The sequence below is a fragment of the Sparus aurata genome, chromosome 13 (assembly GCF_900880675.1).
Source record: "Sparus aurata chromosome 13, fSpaAur1.1, whole genome shotgun sequence".
NCBI classification, from domain to species: Eukaryota; Metazoa; Chordata; class Actinopteri; order Spariformes; family Sparidae; genus Sparus; species Sparus aurata.
Genome location: NC_044199.1, coordinates 11,431,524 through 11,447,118, shown reverse-complemented (window position 1 = coordinate 11,447,118; position 15,595 = coordinate 11,431,524). Strand labels below are relative to the sequence as shown.

The window sequence follows — 15,595 nt, the reverse complement described above, 5'->3', positions numbered from 1 at the left end:
ATGATACACAATTATATATGTTAAAGCTACAAAAAAAGAAGAGTCAGAAAAAAACGGTTTCCGGATGCAGGCATCACTGCTATATTAAAACAGGCTCATGTAGGTACTTACAAGGATGATAGTGTATCTGATTTTGGCCACAAAGAAAAGCAAAACCACTCTATATACTATACCTGCTGAGGAGACTCAGATGTTTTGGAATGAAGGGGCACGCTTCATTTTTTTCTCTGCTGTTGTACCTAGTAAAAAAAAAATAATAATCAGATATGGAGTCTCAGTTTAGTTTCATTTTCAGGTAACAACTCTGTCAAAAATAACTCAAGCCACAACAGGATTATCAAGTTATGTGCACTGTATCGGTTTTCCACCAACCAATCAAGACACAGCTTTGAACGGTTTTGAAATCTCTTGTCTCTTTCATTTAAAAAAATGAAGGTCTTTATTTTGTTGCTAATGCCCTGGCCTTCTTTAAGATCATGACTGATCAGTCTTAATACCTCATCTAATCAAAGAAAACTGCATATGAAGTCAAGAGTGTGTGAAACATTTTTCACTTTCTAGTCTGTTGTTAGTGATCAGCATCTCATTTAAGACCCTGGTGTGTGTGACCTCTCCGTGATTAAGGTGATTTGTCTACACAACAATATGGATCTGCTTTCGGCAATTAGTTCACTTCAGTTGGTTTTTATTTTGAACCCCATATTCTGTTTCAGAGTGTGTAGATCAAGGACACTTGTGATTGAACTCACGTAAATACATATAAAGCATATATACAAAATAATCGATGGGGATATGAAGTATATGAAAGATGCAGCTATGAAAATTATGGACTATTGCAATACTTAATTTAAACCTCTGTCTTTTAATGTTACATGTCGACCCTTTTCTTTGAATGGTGTATTTTTCATGTTCGTATCATATTGACTATTAAAAATAATGTATGGTAGTTTGTTAGTCATCTCTTTCTGAGTGAGAATGGATATAATTTAGTAGTTGTATTAATCGGCATCTTGTTCACACTGTAGGGGGCAGTAATGAGCCAAACATCTGGACGTCGAGCTTAAAACAAAGACCGACAACCACCAAGCAAGTGAAATGCTTCCGAGTCCAAAAATATGGCGGCTCAAACCGGGTTGTCAGCTCCGGCCCTTGTGAGCCGTAGCGATGTCCCTGCTTTCCGTCCGGTGGCTCTGTCCGCGGAGGCCCCCCCGTTCGCTCCGCTCGGGACGGACGGTTGGCGGCTCGGCTCACCGTCCGACGCCGAGAAACAGTTCTCCCGCTGCGCAGCGAGACTCAGAGCCCTGAGAGCAGACTCGGGCCAACTGAGAGAGGAGCTCAACCTGCTGTTTGACCAACTCCTGTCCGAAAACTACAACCGAGCCTTTGAGCCCAACATCAACGTCCGACCGGAGGTAACAAACACACTCGCTTATGTCTTATTTCAAGCTCAGAAAAGGCCCTAAAGTTCAGTCCAAGTTGCTGCCAGAGTGGACATGAAGAAACTTGACCTACGTATGTGTGTGTGCCTGATTAAAATTGATTGAATATTGCTGACGTAATGATAAAATCCTCACTAGTACCCAGTATCTCTTGATGCCTCAAAGCAAAAAGTAAATGTTTGGTAATTAAATAATGTAGTTTGAAAACTGTACTTTTGTTTTGTCCCTAGTAAATACATGTTGTTCCTCATACACCTTATCAACCAGCGAGCATCCGCACTAAACGCCATGGCAGCAACCACGCAGAACACCATAGCAACCACGCAGAACACCATAGCAACCACGCAGAACACCCTAGCAACCGTTGAGTCGTTAACCTTCAATCAAGCTATCCAGCACCCCATCAGTATGTTGTGGAGCACTGTCTTACCAACTATTTAACAACACTCTCCAGCAAAAAATAATAATAAAAGTATTTATTCTGGCAGCAAGTACACCTAAACTGACTTCAGAGAAGTTAGCCTTTCCTCTTTATGTCCTTGCTAAATCAACAAACATCATACCCAGGATTGTTTTGTTGCTGTGAAGGACATTCTTGGATATGATGAGCCTCTTACTTTCCGTTTCAGGAGGTGTGCAGTCTGCTGAGACACACTAGCGGCCTTGTGCCGCTGAGTCAAGAACATTTAGTGGTCAAGCTGTGCCAGCTTGTACATCATCTACTCAATCAGCTCAAGGTAACGGCTAGCCTTTTAGCAACATTGGTGTTTATAGTGCACAGTGTACTCATGTGCTGACCATGACTGTGCGTGTAAATGTGCTGGACTTTCAACCAAGCGGGTAATGTCAGGTTTTTCTTCATCTTTTTTCTTACGTCTGTTCTTACTTAAGGTAATAATGGATGAGAAGACATTGGATGTGTTGGTGAACTATACTGCCGGTGCACTCAAAGCGTGCAGTTTGTGGACGCACTCAGATGTCCTCCTGGCACTCTCCACTATAGTGTACGGCAATGGGCCTCAGTGCCACCAGGTAGGTGTTTGTACACACTTTGTGAAAGTGTGTTGTGTGATATAATAAATGTTTACGTTGAGTTTTTTTCTCAATCATAGCACCTCAGCCACTTGCTGGGTGAAGACGGAGTCCTACTGATGTACAGTTCTCCAACTCAGCCAAATATGGAGCTCCGTCGTGTTGCCCTAACCTGTATGGCCAACATCTGTCTCAGGTAGGCTTTTAGCTATTTTGCTGTGCAGTAGGTGTGTAGACTTTACGTTGTATTTTTGATCTGTTTTCTCAAGCAGTGTTTTAAAATCATAGAGTTTGGGTTCACAGCTCCAAATCTTAGAGCCAGAATGAATTGTTGTTTCTCCTCCAGGATGCCTGGTCAGCCACCTTTGGATGATCAGTACAGAAGTGTATCTTTCAGCGTCTTCCTGAAAACACTGCAGTCATCAAAACCTCCCAACACTGATGAGCTCTTCTACTGCATGGTGCGTATAATCACTGCGTTGAAATTTTACTGGAAAAATACGTGTAATAATAGTTGACCATTATCTGCTCTTGTGTCCTTGTGTGCAGGTGGTCCAGGCAGCACTGAAGGGGCTGCAGTGTTGTCTCTCAGGTGGGAAGTGGAAATTTGGTGGAGCAGAGGAGCTTGGGTCTGTTCTGGCCTCACTTAAGGTAAAAAAAAAAAAAAGATTTGCATATTTTTTTATTGATCTATCATCATTTGTTACTTATCTCACACAAACATTACATGACAGTTGATATTGTACATGTTTTCTGCAGAGGCTCATGTTCCAGGGAGCTCCAGGTGTGAACGTCGAGTGGCCGGCTGTGCTTTACCCGGCTCCTCTTCCTCAGTACGAGGGTCTCTCCGCACCAAAACCAGCTGAAGCACCAAAACCCTCTGAGACACAAAGAGATGCCACTGGTTCAGGCAAAAACTCAGGGGTAATAAAAGACTTAATTATTATTGGTATATGCATCAGTGTATGAAAGTATGGAGAAAACAATCTAACAGTTATGTGAATGCTTTGGTATTCCTGAAGATTATAAGGTTTTTTATGTCCCTCCTCAGAATAAAAAGAGGAAATCCAGAGGGAAGGGGAAGAAGACGAGCACTGAGGAGAGCAGGGGGGATGATGGAGAGGAAAACGACAGAGAAGCAGTGCCTGTACTCCAGAAAGGAGGGGGAAGAGATGAAGTCCAGGTGGAGGCAGAGTCCTTGTCCAAATTCTCTGCTCCATCTCTCTACCCCTCCTGGAAAAGAACCAGTTCTGACTCTGAGTTTTCGGACCCAGAAGGCAGCGCGCAGTGCAAATTAAGGTACAAAGAGACGAGGCTAAAGTCTCAGGAAGCTTAAGATGTCTTTACAACAGCACTCACACGCTACATTCACTCCAACTTTTGTTCTCTCAGGCTTTACCATGGTCGTGTGCGTCAGGGAGCACTGCACTGTCTGCTAGCAGTGGCCAAAGGTGTAGAGAAGAGGACTCTGTATGGGTACTGGTCCTCCTTCATCCCTGACTCTCCTCCTATTGGGGGACCGCCGCCTCTCACTCTCCTGACAATCATACTGAAAGACCCCTCACCAAAGGTACAACATGGCCCTGCATGTGTTACAGTTCTGTTTTTCCGTGCGTCTGTTACAGTAGACTAGAGCATCCGTCTCTTTCCTCTTGCTCCAGGTGCGTGCGTGTGCGCTTCAGGTGTTGTCGGCCATGCTGGACGGCTCCCGTCAGTTCCTGGCTGTAGCCGAGGACACAGCGTCTCCTCGTACATCTTACACCCCTTTCTCCTTCTTGCTCGCCACTGCTGTCAGAGAGCTGCACCGCGCTCTCAGTCTGGCTCTGCTGGCTGAGACCTCCCCTCAGACACTCACACAGGTCATAAAGGTAAGAATACACGAGTTTGATGACACTGAAAGTCTCTGTGTATTGCTACTGCAGCCATGTTTCATTTAACTTTTTACTTTGCACATTTTGAAGTACAGCTTATCTCCACCTTCCCTGTATGTTAGTGTCTGGCCTACCTGGTGGCAAACGCTCCCTACCACCGTCTCAGACCTGGCCTGCTCAGCCCACTCTGGAAGCAGATGCGTCCCTATGTGCGCCACAGAGGTCTGTATACATTGGTGCACTGCACAAAGTTTAAAGAGCACACTCATACAGCATGCTGCTTTCAACACAACTGCTCTGTTTTCAGATGTGAACGTTCGTGTGTCAGTCCTGACTCTTTATGGGGCTCTGGTGACGACTCAGGCTCCTCTCCCCGAGGTGCAGCTCCTCCTCCAACAGCCAGAGGGCAGCAGCAGCGGCGGCTCATTCACGCCGAAGGACTCGGCCCTCAGCTGGAGACAAAGAGACGGTGTGTCCTCGCCCTCTCGCACGCCACTCACACCCTCCCCCCGCGGCCCCCGCACACCGGCAGAGGAGGCCAGTTCCCCGCCGTGGTTGCTGCAGCTGTGTGTGTCACTGGTGACTCAGCCTAGAGAGGACCAATCAGACAGTGATGGGGCGGGGACAGGAGGAGGCCTTGCTTTAGAGCCATCCCCTGTTCGACTAGAGGCTTTACAGGTGAGAGATATTGGATGAGACAGAAAAAAGATAAAACGTTCCTGAAGATGTCTTTTTAAAAAAAAAAAATTGGTCCCATGTGTTTCAGGTCATGTCCCACCTGGTGCGTGGCTACTTCTCTCGCGCCCAAGCATGTCTGTGTGAGATTGGGCAGGTGAGCGCTCGTTGCCTTGGGGAGACTGACCCCTCCATACAACTGCACGGAGCAAAGGTAAAAGTCTCTCTGACTCCGTCTCTAAGCCACTTCTCTGCCCAGGTGTTCAATCCTCTGCATTGCATTTGTGACTGCATTCTCCATAGTTGTGACGTCATCAGGTCAGGTCTGTCCAGAGATATAAAGCTCTGGGGAAATACCGAAAAAAAACTGTGGTAGTTTTGCTAAAATGGTGGTCTATAGGAACACATTCTGCCAGGATGACACACACACACACAGAATCACAAGTTGTAAACAACATCAGCCAACACTGTCCCAGCTGGTAAATATTTTTAAAAAACATAAGCAACAATCAGGTCATGATCTGTTCACTGATATCTATGTCTGCTATCTTTTTTTATTTAGTTACTGGAGGAGTTGGGGACAGGAATAATCCAGCAGTACAGAGCGGAGAACAACGTGCCCGAGAGCTCGAGGGTCCCCATGAGCCAAGTAAGTACAAACTGCCTTTATATTCTATAAGCTACAGTGGAAACCTCTTCTACTAATCATGTCTCTCCCTGTCAATTTGGTTATTATAAACAAAAAAGAGATTTTGTTTTTCCTCTCTCATTTGGATCACACACACAGTGAGTGCTGACACAGCACAATGAGCGAACACACTAAACATGATATATTAATGAGTTTTAATTTCATGCATGGTGTAGGTGGTGCTGTTTTGGTCAGAGGTCTTGAGTGGTCCTCTGAACCGAGCGCTGCAGAACGAACAGCATCCAACGCTGCAGACGAGCGCCTGCGACACGCTGTCCTCCATCCTGCCGCAGGCCTTCGCACAGCTGCCGGTGAGTTCCCCTTTGACTGGACACAGGTTGATGCAAAGTTCCATGAAGTGCCAAATCTGACCTTCTCCAGTGTTGTTTTTCAGGACAAAACTCAGCTGATGTGCATCACCGTGCTGCTGGGGCTGACCTACAGTGAAAACTATCTGGTGAAGACCGCAGCCGTCAGAGCTTTGGGAGTCTACATACTGTTCCCCTGTCTGAGAGAGGTAGGATACATCGAACACTGAGCTACACGTTTCTGAACCACAAGGGATCTCTTTTACAGGCTGTGATATTTTTCCCCTCTCTCCTTTCAGGATGTGATGTTTGTGGCGGACACGGCCAACACCATCCTTGCTGCACTTGATGATCGATCTCCAAACGTCCGCGCCAAGGCAGCCTGGTCCCTGGGCAACCTCACAGACACGCTTATCGTTAATATGTAAGAAAACACAGATACAAAGTGCTGAGTGAATGCTTTAGAAATCACTGAAAGCATATTTATGACAGTACAATAAAGAAACCAAAATTTAAAAACATTAAAGCCTATTTATCTTTCGAAATAAAAGACAATAATGGGGTTTTTAGCTTACTGATCTAATATACTATTCAAGGTTTATAGATTTTATTGTATATCTTGTTGTCTCCTATCTCTTTATCAGGGAGAGTGTTGGTGTAGACTTCCAAGAAGAGTTATCGGACATGCTGCTGCTCAAGATGTTGCAGGCAGCCACCCGAGCGTCGGCCGACAAAGACCGAGTGAGTGCATTCACACTTTTACACACAACAGCACAAACGTCCGGATTCGTTAACTTTCGTAATATTTTGTTGTGCCACAAAGTCTCTCTGAGCTTGTTTCCTCTCTTCACCCCCTTCCAGGTGAAGTCTAACGCGGTGCGAGCACTCGGGAATCTGCTTCATTTCCTGCGTCAGAGTCAGCTGAGCCGGGCTGTGTTCCAACGCCCACTGGAAGACGCGGTCCGTGCTCTGGTTAAGACTGTCCAATCAGAAGCCACTATGAAGGTCCGCTGGAATGCCTGTTACGCATTGGGAAATGCTTTCAGAAACCCCGCCTTGTCACTTGGTTAGTGTTTACACGTTTTCGCATGGCATTCACCTGTGTTTGTTCTTGGTATGAATTGGTTAGCTCAGCTCTGTGACAATGCTTCCAACCAGGATTTAAAGGAGTAGTTCGATATTTTGGGAAATATGCTTATTTGCTTTCTTGTCCAAAGAATCTTACATTTCTTCATTAAATATACAACTACAGCCATAAGATAGCTAGTTTAATGCCAAACTGGAGAGACAAATGTTATTAATTAGTGAGTCTTAGTGGTTCCTTTAGTTTTCCTTTGGACAGAATCAGGCTAGCTATTATCTCCTGCTTCAAGTTTTTATGCTAAGCTGAACTAGCTTCCTGCTGGTGTGAGCATGAGAGTGGTATGTTTTCATCCAACTTTCTCCTAAAAGGGGATAAGCTTATATCTCCCTCAATTTTTATTATTCAAATGTTCTATTTCACCCTCTCAGATTCAGCCACGTGGTCTGGTGATGCATTCTCCTCCCTCTGCCATGTTGTCACTTCCTGTAAGAACTTCAAGGTGCGGATCAAGTCTGCCGCCGCCCTGGCAGTCCCCAGCAGCCGTGGCTGCTACGGGGACATGGAGCGGTTCAGCTGCGTGTGGCGTTCGCTGGCTACAGCACTGGAGAACAGCGAAGACACAAACGACTTCTTGGAGTACCGCTACAGCGCCAGCCTGCGACACACGCTCTCAAAAGCTCTCCTGCACCTGCTCAGCGTCAGCCAGCAGCAGGACATGCCCGCCCTTGGGGCGTCGCTGGACGGGGAGGAGGGGAGGGCCATCAAAGAGCATTTGATCAAATATGTCAGAGCGGAGGAAGGAGGAGAAGGGGAGCAGGGAGAGAAAGAAGCAGGGGGGGACAGTTCTACTCCTCAGCAGAGAGTTGGAGGTCTGCAGCAGACGCTGATTAGACTGAAGGAGCTGAAGGCTGAAGCAGAGGAGGAGAGGGGTAAAGAGGTGGTGGTTCAGTTTCTGGAGGATTTGCTGAAGTCCTGTGAAGAGCCATAAACAGTCTTTAATTTCCATCTGCCGCGCTGGGTTTCATAAAACTGTCTCAGATCACGAAGGCTGGATTCTCAGGTTGGACAGATCAGAGGAGAAAAGTCCAACCACAAACTAAGTAGTCACTGAGGGTAAAGATTATGTAACAAGAAACCATCAGACTGTGACTTTTTACATGTTTATATCAGGACGTTCTGAAGTTTGTGCCTTTTTTATATCGTTGTGTCACTTTTGTGGACCAAAGGTGGAGTCAGCGATTCTAATCCAATCTAATCTAAACTTTTTGGCAAATTCATTGCATGTCATGGAAACAAATAATTGGGCTCAGACCGAGCCACACAACACTGCTCCAGCCAATCAGCCACAGGGGAACAAGTCGCACTCAGATGACGAGCTCCTCCTCTGCTTCTGTCATAAAAATCATAATCATAAAAAAAAATGGAGATTCACCGAGCCAACGTCACTTGCTACAGCAAGCCTCACATTGTTTACCTTGGACTTACAAATCTTTGCTTGTATAACTGTATTTATTTAATTTCCCCTTGAACAGCAGACGCCTGATGAAATTAGTTGTGCAATTATGTTTTGAGAACAAATTATTGGTTCATCATAGACTGAGATTATGGATGATCATTTGTTGTTCATTGACTTTCAGTGGAATCATGTTGGGTTGACATGAACATACAGAATTATGTTGCCGTTAAACAGGATTTGTTGTCCAAAAAAATGTTTTATTCATTGCTTTAATTATGTGGAAGGTTTTTTGAACATCAATTTGATTCTTTTATTTGTCTTTTCAATACATCTGCCATATTGAAATACATACAGAAAGTACTTTGAAATGGCAACTGTATCAATTTTAAATTAAATCTACAACACTATAAGAGGTCTGAATACTTTCCATAGCCACTGTTTAATCATTTACGTTTCGGGCATTTAGCAGACGCTTTTGGCCAAAGCGACTTACAATAAGTACACACAAGAAGGAAACAACATATCACCGTCAATAAAGTATAGAAGAAGAAATAGAAACAAATTTCAAGCCCTCATCTGATTATCGTAGCTGCTATTTATCAAGGACACCTTAAGTGCTAAGAATAAGAACACACAAGTGCTTATATGTTTCTTTTTGTGTGTGTGTGTGTGTGTGTGTGTGGGGGGGGGATTCAAAAGTAAACACAGCAATGATGTTGCTGACTGGACTGACAGACTGGACTGACAGACTGGATATCTGTGGAGCACATTAGATGTTCAAAATATTAAATACAGTGATTCTCTACAGTCTGGTTTCAGAGTTACTGTACACAACTGTACATGCAGTAGGTGATGTGTGATGAATTTCTTATCTGCTCTGTCCGGCAACATGCTGTTTTCCTGAAGTTGACCTTAGTTTAAAACACTGTACGTGTTGCACAAAGTGTAAAAGTCTGGAAGTAACGACCCTGAGGTCTGAAAATGAATAGAAATACTGTATATTAGAGTCATGTTTGCTTTGATATAATATAATATATCTATATCTCTCTATCTATATGATGTTCTCTATATTAAAACAAGGAAACCTACTTCATAAGGAGTTAAATCATTAACATGTTAGTCTGTAAATTCCATAGATATTTAAGGTGAATCTACGCAACATGAGTTGTACATTACTGCTTTTCTTTTTTGCATACACGCCAGTAGCAAAGGAGTCATTCGTTAAACACTCCAAAAGCCACCAGTGACTGAAAATAATAATTTGAAGGCTTGATTACAGACTGGGTGACAGAGGCCTTATCCTGACCATCAAAACAGCTTTTAGAACCAAAAACTGAAGTGGATGCCTGTTAAACACAAACGTGATTAGTTTTATCAGTAATGTTCACTTTTAATTTCCAGTCTTGAATGTTGTAACAAGGAAATGAAAAGACGGAAGATAAAATGTTAATGTTTCAGCTCTGTTGGTTTAAAAAAAAAAGTTCAGGGATTAGTTCTTAGTTGGCAAAGATTTTGAAGCAGATGTAATCTATATGGGTAACAGTACATATTTAGCTGGTCTGATTCTAATGATGATTTATAAAACTTCAAGCACTTACAAGTTCAGCCAGCAGGCGGCAGCAGAGCGGGGGGAGTAAGGAGTAACTGGTGGTGGATGATCCGGATGTTGATTAGTGATGCCTGGATCCGGATAGAACCACGCTGCTGCCGGAATGGACGCCTTCGACTTGTTTCGGAAACTCGGAGCTGGAGCTAAATTTGACTTGAAGAGGTTTGGTCAAGACGCCGCTCGGTTTAAGGTAAACTTAACAGACGCAGCTGGTGACGTATTGGACGAAAAAATAACAGCGATAACAGCGATAATAGCAACACGCGCCACGGTTAAATGAATTTTGGCTAACCCCGATTTGTGCTAGCGTGAAGTGTGCTGCTGTCTTGGCTTTTTGGATTGTTTTTGCCATTGAGAGGCACCTCATGAGATGAATATGTCACACAAATATATTATGCACCAATAGTAACTAATCCTGCTTGATTTTGCAGGTTGTCAGGTCTCAGGGAGCTGACGCGTCCGCAGATCCTCTATCTGCGATCGATTTCTTTGGCACGGGATCAACCAATGGATCCCAGAGCAACTCTAAAGTAACGGAGGAGGAGGAGGGTGATGGAGAGGAGTATGAGGAGGGGGGTGAAAGTGAAGACTCTGGTGCAGGAGGCAAAAGGAAGCACAAGGATGAGGAGAGAGACGTGAAGAGGAAAAAGAAGAAGACCAAAAGAAAACAGACGGAGTTGGAAGGTACAGGATGTGGCTGTTTAGAGCTAACTGGTCGTTTCCAGCTGTTTTTAAGTTTCCCAGATGTTTGCATTTCTATGACCTGACTAATACATGTGCAAAACAGTTCAGGGATGCAGTCAATCATCAATACATCAGCTTTGTTTCAGAAAACATGTCGGTGACAACAGCAACATTGTTTAAGTAAAAATGGCCCAAATTCTCTGGGTTCAGCATCTAAAACATTAACGTATTGGGCTCAGGGAGAATGTGATGGGTACCTTTAATCTTATCAACCAATTGGATACAATATAATTGGTCGATTGATGATTGATTTGAAAATGGTAACTAGTTGCTGTCCTAGTATGATCGTATCAAACCCAAAGTAAACTTTGGAGAAATAGAAGGTTAAAAACACACTAGACCGAAAACATATATCCATATAATAAGACAAAATGACCGCCTGCTGTTTACTGTCTTCTCCCTGACTGAAGCTGGTGGCGGACTGCTGGATGACACGGAGGGAAGCGGCATCACGTGGACGTCCTCGTTGGACAGAAAGATCCAGAACCTGCCTGGGGACGGGAAGGAGAAATCCTCTCTGAAGAGGCTGAAGCATCTTCATCAGGAAAAGGTCATCATGGCGACATGACTCACAGCACAAAAAAACAGAAAATTAACAGGATTTTATGTATTTGTGTTGAATGTAAATACATTTCCATTTGCTGCTGGGATGTTCAGTTAAAGTAGTGACACTGATTTTTATTTGATTTTAGGTGAACCGCATTCGTTCTCAACACCGCATAAACGTGCACGGCTCCGACGTACCCGACCCTGTATGCACATTTGAGGAGCTGCAGTCCGAGTATCGCCTCAACCCGCGTGTCATCCAGAACCTCAAAGACGCCGGGCTGAACTCCCCGACGCCGGTGCAGATGCAGGCGATACCGCTCATGATGCACGTGAGTACGGACACGCGTGCAGTTTTTGGTAACCGGCGTGCAGATAGCGGTTTTGTGAGGATTTGCTGTGTGTCTGATTCCTGGATCAGGGTCGGGAGCTGCTGGCCTGTGCACCCACAGGATCGGGGAAGACTTTGGCTTTCTGTCTCCCGCTGCTCGCCCACCTGCAGCAGCCGGCCAACCTGGGCTTCAGAGCGGTGATCATCTCCCCGACCAGAGAGCTTGCCAGCCAGGTACACGACGTGTACATGCTCAAACACACAGAATGCTTTATGAAATACTTAACAATGTCATAAAAAAATGTTAAACCCACTTTCCATCATCAACTTTTCATTATTTATATCAAAGAAGGAGGGTCACCATTGAATACCGTTGGAATTGCAGCTGTAGGTTCAGTTATCTCTTGCTAAATGATGACACACACATCTGCTTGTGTTTTGGACACATTTCAGTCAGTTTTGTTGTGCTGTGTTTAGACGTACAGAGAGCTGCTCCGCCTGTCAGAGGGAGTGGGATTTAGAGTTCACATCATCGACAAAGCCTCCCTGGCAGCCAAGAAATACGGACCACAGTCGAGCAAAAAATATGGTAAGAAATGGAAAATATCTTCGCATTGAAGTTTGTAAGATATATGAATTGTCTTTCCCTCACTGTTACCCTCTACATTTCTCCGTGTAGACATACTCGTCAGTACACCGAACAGACTCATCTTCCTCCTCAATCAGGATCCTCCAGCTCTCGACCTCAGCAGGTAACACTGAATCTGCTGTTGTGTTTCTTGTTGAAGAATAACAGCTGATCGTTGAGGCCTAAAAATGTGCTGAATACATTACCTTGTTAATAAAACATTTAAAATCCTGCATTGTTTACATCAGCTTAGCAGTTTAGCCGGGCAGAATCAGTTATCATGTTGATCTAACCTGGTTAAAGAGCCAGCAAGAGAGACCAGAAAATCCGAAAAGATAGCTGATTTACCAATTAATTTTGCTTACTGGTACAGCTCTGTCCTCTTCCATGTCTCTGTCTCGAGTCACAGAAAGGCGACTAGACAGAAAAGTGTGAAAAAAGTGTAAGATTGATGTCTTTTGTTGGTGTTCAGTGTGGAGTGGCTGGTCGTCGATGAGTCCGATAAGCTTTTCGAGGGCGGCAAGACGGGCTTCAGGGAGCAGCTCGCCACAGTTTTTCTGGCCTGCTCTGGTTCAAAGGTGCGCAGGGCTTTCTACAGTGCCACCTGCACGTCGGATGTTGAGCAGTGGTGCCGCCTGAACCTCGACAACCTGGTGTCCGTCAACATCGGACACAGGTATTAATCTACAAGTGGATCTCCTCACTCTGGTCGTTTATATTGTCCCTCTTTTGCATTAGAAAAATGACTAAATCACTTTCTTAGAAACACGGCGGTGGAGACAGTGGAGCAGGAGCTGCTGTTTGTTGGGACGGAGAATGGAAAACTGGTGGCCATGAGGGACATCATCAAAAAAGTGAGGACGCTTTTCAAGCTTGCCAAGAATTCAATTTGTATTTATTAATTTCTTTCATCGTCACTACTAGAAGGAAGTGTAGGGAAGCACAGTGATGACTAAAGGCTGTCCTCTTCGCTGTTTTCAGGGTTTCCTGCCCCCCATGCTGGTGTTTGTGCAGTCTATAGATCGAGCACGGGAGCTTTTCCATGAGCTGGTGTATGAAGGCATCAACGTAGACGTGATCCACGCGGACCGCACACAGCAGCAGGTCCAGACTGACACTGAACACACTGTATATTGGGTCCTTTTCTGAAGTGCAACCTTGTATTTATCCTCCTCGCCCGTGGCTGTTGTGTTTTGTTTCAGAGGGACAACGTAGTGAGCAGTTTTCGCTCTGGTAAGATTTGGGTGTTGATCTGCACGGCTCTGCTCGCCAGAGGAATCGACTTCAAAGGAGTCAACCTCGTGCTGAACTACGACTTCCCCACCAGCGCTGTGGAGTACATCCACCGAATCGGTCAGTTTGAATGTACAATGATCATGATAAAAATATTCTTGTGAAATGTGTCTTGCATCCCAAGACAATACACGGTTTCACATCAACAACAAAACAAACACTACAACATATATTACATCAGACATTGCGACAAAGTGGCTGCAGTGCATCAGTCGTCATGTTTGAACGTGTGCAGTCTGATGAACTCCTCTCTTCCTCCCTGTTTGCTCACCTGTTCCCGTGTGTGTCCTCCTGTTCCTCAGGTCGCACTGGTAGAGCTGGACATCAGGGGAAGGCCATCACCTTCTTCACAGAAAATGATAAACCACTGCTGCGCAGGTACAAAGATGCATGAAACTAAAAAACCTGCAAACAGACAGAATGTGTTTAAATGAAGGTCCAGCTGTAGTCATCAGATAATTAGCACAAGGACAAACATGACATCACTGCATTGATGGTAATGGTAGGCTGTGTCTGGACACTTAATCTTGCAAGATCCGAAGATTTTAAGGGTGTTATGTTAACATGTTGACATGCTTTTAATATTCACAAAAACACATGATTGTTTTCTCGTATTGTCCACCTATATTCACCTTCTGTCTGAATGCTTTGCTGAAGCTCCTGTCTCTTCAGCTGCAGTGAACGAGACATGACCATCTTAGTTTTTCAGTTATGTATTTATTATTTTACAATTGATCTTTTTCATCTGAATATATCTCTCTTTCTAACAGCATTGCTAATGTCATTAAACAAGCTGGCTGTCCTGTACCCGACTACATGATTGGCTTCAAGAAAATCCACAGGTAAATGAGATGTATAATAAGGAAGTTCCAAAAATCTAAAGCATTTAAAGACATTTTGATCTTTTAACTGTCTTGCTTTCTGCTTCGATGTCACAGTCTTAACAGTCCTGTATTTTTTATTTATTTATTTTTTCTCAGCAAAGTGAAGCGGAGACTTGAGAAGAGACCTCCCAAACGAAGCGCCATTTGCACAACTCCTCGCTTCTTAATGAAGAAGAAAGGAAATGCACCGAACAGAGGACAGAAAGGAGAGAAGCAGGCAGCGAGTGGAGAGCAGAACGGATCGGAAACGGCAGTGAAGCAGCAGAAAGGAGAGAAGAGCACAAAAGGACAGGGGCTGAAGAAAAGAAGTAAATCACAGAAAGGAGGAGGAACAGAAAAACACAAGAAGGCGTCACAGAAGACGGGAGCAAATCCCTCTGGAGCCAAGTTCAAAAAGTAAGGAAGGTGTGTGTGTGTGTGTGTGTGTGTGTGTGTGCGTGTGTGATTTCTTCTTAATGGAAAGACTTTCCCATACATTTCATCTCATATTTGTTCATGTATTATTAATTGATTAGTTTTTTGTAAGAGCTGACTTTTTGTGTATGATATAAAAGCAGGTGTCTAAGAGTTGCATATGTTGTGTGTGTGTATATATTAAAAATACTGCCATCTTCTCTCACAGATCCTCTGCTGTAAAATAACATTTCTCCATTTTCAACTTAGGAAAAAGGTGAAGAAAAACAAGCCACAAGAGGAATAGAGAGCGGCGCAAGCAGAATGATATGAAAGATGGACTTGGATTTTTTTTTTGTTTTTTTGTTTTTACATCTTGCTGTCTTATTCACTGCTTATTTTCACATTTGTGCTTTGTATTATCAGAGTATAAAATAAACTGGTTTATATATATATATATACATGTGTGTTTTTTCCTTCTTTCTGTTACATTTGCTCACATGCAACTCAAATGACACTAATAGACAACTCAGGAAAAATAAAAAGGTGACTGAGCATTGAACTAACAGCCACATCCAAGTACATTAATAGATGAGCCTAATAAATACTTTACA

The 15,595-nt window shown here is 43.9% G+C and overlaps 2 protein-coding genes across 4 annotated transcripts; both read left to right on the top strand.

Annotated features, from left to right (window-relative positions):
- The first annotated feature begins 1,080 nt into the window (after positions 1-1,080).
- Positions 1,081-9,360, top strand: heatr6 (HEAT repeat containing 6). Of its 3 annotated transcripts, none has more exons than XM_030438201.1 (21): positions 1,293-1,412; positions 1,707-1,845; positions 2,069-2,176; positions 2,331-2,471; positions 2,552-2,667; positions 2,818-2,932; positions 3,021-3,122; positions 3,231-3,395; positions 3,523-3,770; positions 3,864-4,041; positions 4,133-4,339; positions 4,465-4,564; positions 4,650-5,020; positions 5,109-5,231; positions 5,580-5,666; positions 5,882-6,016; positions 6,100-6,222; positions 6,313-6,437; positions 6,658-6,754; positions 6,875-7,079; positions 7,526-9,360. In XM_030438201.1, the coding sequence occupies exons 4-21, from the start codon at positions 2,337-2,339 to the stop codon at positions 8,083-8,085; spliced, it is 3,192 nt and encodes a 1,063-aa protein (XP_030294061.1). In that variant the 5' UTR covers positions 1,293-1,412; positions 1,707-1,845; positions 2,069-2,176; positions 2,331-2,336; the 3' UTR covers positions 8,086-9,360. The 3 variants fall into 3 exon arrangements, with proteins under 3 accessions (XP_030294060.1, XP_030294061.1, XP_030294062.1); XM_030438202.1 differs by having other exon boundaries at positions 1,298-1,412; positions 1,670-1,845; XM_030438200.1 differs by lacking the exon at positions 1,707-1,845 and having other exon boundaries at positions 1,081-1,412.
- An 853-nt stretch (positions 9,361-10,213) lies between these two features.
- On the top strand, positions 10,214-15,438 carry ddx52 (DEAD (Asp-Glu-Ala-Asp) box polypeptide 52). Its single transcript, XM_030438203.1, has 15 exons — positions 10,214-10,352; positions 10,594-10,846; positions 11,317-11,456; positions 11,599-11,784; positions 11,874-12,017; positions 12,261-12,372; positions 12,463-12,535; positions 12,884-13,087; positions 13,175-13,265; positions 13,393-13,515; positions 13,614-13,764; positions 14,007-14,082; positions 14,475-14,546; positions 14,685-14,984; positions 15,252-15,438. The coding sequence occupies exons 1-15, from the start codon at positions 10,266-10,268 to the stop codon at positions 15,286-15,288; spliced, it is 2,049 nt and encodes a 682-aa protein (XP_030294063.1). The 5' UTR covers positions 10,214-10,265; the 3' UTR covers positions 15,289-15,438.
- Positions 15,439-15,595: the final 157 nt, after the last annotated feature.

What these genes read in the sequence shown, in the direction of transcription:
- heatr6 (XM_030438200.1), top strand. Translation starts at nt 1,116, where the DNA reads ATGGCGGCTCAAACCGGGTTGTCAGCTCCGGCCCTTGTGAGCCGTAGC. An exon ending in CTGTTCTGGCCTCACTTAAG is followed by an intron (nt 3,123 to 3,230) that starts GTAAAAAAAAAA and finishes TGTTTTCTGCAG; the next exon opens with AGGCTCATGTTCCAGGGAGC. An exon ending in TGTTCCCCTGTCTGAGAGAG is followed by an intron (nt 6,223 to 6,312) that starts GTAGGATACATC and finishes CTCTCCTTTCAG; the next exon opens with GATGTGATGTTTGTGGCGGA.
- ddx52 (XM_030438203.1), top strand. Translation starts at nt 10,266, where the DNA reads ATGGACGCCTTCGACTTGTTTCGGAAACTCGGAGCTGGAGCTAAATTT. An exon ending in GGCTTCAAGAAAATCCACAG is followed by an intron (nt 14,547 to 14,684) that starts GTAAATGAGATG and finishes ATTTTTTCTCAG; the next exon opens with CAAAGTGAAGCGGAGACTTG. An exon ending in TCTGGAGCCAAGTTCAAAAA is followed by an intron (nt 14,985 to 15,251) that starts GTAAGGAAGGTG and finishes TTTTCAACTTAG; the next exon opens with GAAAAAGGTGAAGAAAAACA.